Source organism: Capsicum annuum, unplaced genomic scaffold (genome assembly GCF_002878395.1).
Source record: "Capsicum annuum cultivar UCD-10X-F1 unplaced genomic scaffold, UCD10Xv1.1 ctg65110, whole genome shotgun sequence".
NCBI classification, from domain to species: domain Eukaryota; kingdom Viridiplantae; phylum Streptophyta; class Magnoliopsida; order Solanales; family Solanaceae; genus Capsicum; species Capsicum annuum.
In genome coordinates this window covers 1-3,443 of record NW_025874324.1, presented here as the reverse complement: position 1 = coordinate 3,443, position 3,443 = coordinate 1, and the positions used below count along the sequence as shown (strand labels likewise).

The following is a 3,443-nucleotide window of genomic DNA, read 5'->3' as shown; positions in this document are numbered from 1 at the left end:
TCAACTAAACGGGGAAATAGTTCTCCTGCTAATTTTGTCATTTTTCACGGAGGATAACAACTTTGAATTATCTTTCCTGCCCCCTTCTCGATCAATCATTTCTTCTCCAACTATTTGGTGAGGACTAGTCAATGAAATATACAGGGATTGTTTACCCTTACTAGACTTACCAAGCCTACGTGCATGGCATTCCCTCTTCAAGGATATAGCTTCCTTGCCTGCCGGCAAACCAGAGCTGCAAGAGCTACATAAATTAAACAAAGACCATTAATACTATCTGAACAGTTGCATGATATTAATTAGCCATTCAAACTCCAACTTCAGTAAATTCCATTGTTTTTAGAAATCCGTTCAACTAGTACTTATTTGTGTAGCAGAATAGGATATGGCTTCTATGAACAAATCTCTCAGAGTAAACTGTGATCATTCTTCTTCTGAGAAAGACACATAGAATAATGATTCGTTTCGTCTCTACATTTTATTGTTTGGAAGGGCTTGTCTTGAGGGGAGCAGGGGCATACCATCTAGAATTCCACAGAATCATCTACCAAGCCCATAAATTACAACTTTCTTAAAGCTGCATTTTAAAGCTATATGTATCGTCATCAATTGCAATTTTCAGTTCAATTATGTCAAGGATATCTCTGTGGAGGCCTTTGTAATAGAGAAACTAACCAAAACTCGCTGTGTTTAATTAAATTAATAGGAAGTCGACAGGTTAATTCAGTGTAATTTTTGGTATTGTAATCCTATACACTAATTGCAATGAAATTTCAAACAACAATAAGAAAAAGAAACACTTCCATAAGCTTGATTAACTTGATTCATAATTACATGTGTATATATTCAACCTACCAAATAACATCTGCACACACATACACTGCATCTTACTAATTTCCATAAGCTTAAGTACAGTAATTTCTGAACCGATAGAGATAGTGATAGGAAATCGACAGTTTAATTCAGCAGCACATTCACTGTTTTCAACTAACATACCAAAAAAATAAAACACTTCGTTAAGCTTCTCATATCTTACCAATTTCCAGAAGTGTCTGTACAGTAATTTCTGAACCGATCAATGTAGATCAAAGGTGCACTACCTCGAGCTAGACCCTCAACGATTGAACGAGTAAATCCTGCAACAAAAAAATCAAAATTCAGCTCAAACGTGACGACGATTCGTCAAAACAATGTGTTGAACGCAAAATTCGGACAATGAAAAGGGCACGGAAAATGGCAGCCCGGTGCACTAAAGCTCCTACTATGTGCAGTTTCCAAGGAAGGGCCGAACCATAATGGTTTATGCCTCACCTCACATTCGATCAAACAATAAAAAAGGTAAAAAAGGACAGCCCGGTGTACTAAAACTCCCGCTATGTGCCACGTCCATGGAAGATTTGAACCACAACAGTGTATCATAACCAGCCTTTACCTCACATTCGAAATACGAACAACAAAAAGAACAGCCCGATGCACTAAACCTCCCTCTGTGAGCGGAAAGGTCAAACACTAACGGTTTATCGTACGCAAATTTACCACACATTCAAAATTTGAACAACCAAAAGGGAAAAAACGGTGCACCAAAGCTCCCACTATACGCCACGTCCAGGGAAAAGTCGAACCACAACGGTTTATCATACGCAAAGTTACCTCACATTCGAAATTCGAACAACAAAAAGGGCAAAAAAGGTGCACTAAAGCCCCCCGCTACACGCCACGTCCATGGAAGAGTCGAATCACAACGGTGTATCATACGCAACTTCACCTCACGTTCGTAATTCGAACAGCACAAAGGACAGTCCATCGGAAAGGCCGAACACTACTCAAATTTACTTCACATTCAAAATTCAAACAAAAAAAGACAGACCATTGCACCAAACCTCCCGCTATGCGCGGGTCCTCGGAAAGGCCAAATACTAACAGTTTATCATCACATTCAAAATTCAAACAAAAAAAAAAAAGATAGTCCGATGCACTAAAGCTTCTGCCATGAGCGGATCCTGGGAAAGTCCAAACACTAAAGGTTTATAGTATGCAAATTTACCTCACATTCGAAATTCTAACAATTTGCAGCTAAAATTGAAGTTTAATCGAAGCTCTAACTACCTTTGATTTTCCTAATGAGTGCTAATGGCTGCGCATTCAAACGCTTTCTCTCCATTTTTCTTTCCACTTCACCCTGCAGGTTCACGTTTTTCGAAAATTGATAAACCGAAATTCGGGGCAGCACAAAAACAAAAAACAGAGGGAAAAAATAATTTATAACACGCGGTGCTTACCGTCATCATTTTGCATGTGTTTTTACTTTCTTGTCCCTCATGCATTTCTCATTTTTCACCTTTTGATTAATTCTTCTTCTTTATACCCAATATTTCATACTCCCTCCGTCCGAAAAAGAACCAACTATTTTTCCTTTTAGTCCAAGAATGGTTCTTTTTTTTTTTTTTGATAATATATTAATTTCAACTTTTCACGTAGCATATTTAAGATCAAAAAATTAAAAGACATTTGATACAACTTTAATTTTAACACCACAACAATTGAATTTTGGATTTCCCTCCAAAATCAGATATACGACACTTTTCACTTTTCAAGAGTGAAGCAATTACAATTAAATATAAATCTATTTGAATCACAAAATTCAAAAGGTGCCACGTAAATTGACACGGAGGAGCATGTACTACGTAGCTACGTTGTGTAAGAAGAATTGAGCTCGTTCCAGCAATTTCCGAACAGAAATCAGAGTTCAATTGGATCGAAACATTCTTTTTTTTTTTTTGGTAATTCAGATTACTATTAGTCTCTCCGTTCTTTTTTAGTTGTTATTTCACTTTTCGAGAGTTAATTTGAATATTAATTTGTGATGTTAGTGTATCTTACGTGAAATTATGCTAATTTGTCGTAGTAAGTATTACGTGTATCATAACTTGTAACGCGTTATTTAACCGTGAGTACTACTATTCGTAGTATTGCTACAATAGTTTGTTGTCCTTTGATTTTTTATTACTATCTGTTGTTTATTGTACTTCGATTATCGTATTATTTCGTTGTAGTTACTATTTAGAATGTTTTGATTTGTTGTACTTGAGCTGAGGGTGTTTTAGAAATAGGCTCTCCACCTCCACGAGGCAGAGATAAGGTATGCGTACACTCTATGCTCACCGGATCTCAATTGTGTGATTACACCTGGTGCGGACCTATAGACAAATTTTTTTTGTTTCGACACCTATTAAATTCGACACATACTAGGTATAATTATATAAAAGATGTATAAAATTTAGTGTAAGATTTAGAAAAGTACCAATAAGACAACACAGAACCCAAAGCCGTGCATCCATGACCAGCCACCATCAACACCAGCGAAACGCCATCAACCCCGCGCTGCCTCGAACCAGACGCCGCCCCCCGTCGAGGAACCGGCGGAACCAACAGCAACATCAACC

General features: G+C 37.4%; 1 protein-coding gene across 1 annotated transcript; it reads right to left on the bottom strand.

Moving 5' to 3' along the window:
• Positions 1 to 10: 10 nt before the first annotated feature.
• Positions 11 to 2,706, bottom strand: LOC124893788 (meiotic recombination protein SPO11-1-like; the record flags this gene model as incomplete). The annotated part of the gene is made up of 4 exons (XM_047404638.1): positions 2,280 to 2,706; positions 2,107 to 2,179; positions 1,037 to 1,136; positions 11 to 244 (listed from the first exon to the last, which is right to left on the bottom strand). Coding segments are annotated over exons 1-4 (452 nt in total), but the record flags the coding sequence as incomplete, so codon positions are not given.
• Positions 2,707 to 3,443: the final 737 nt, after the last annotated feature.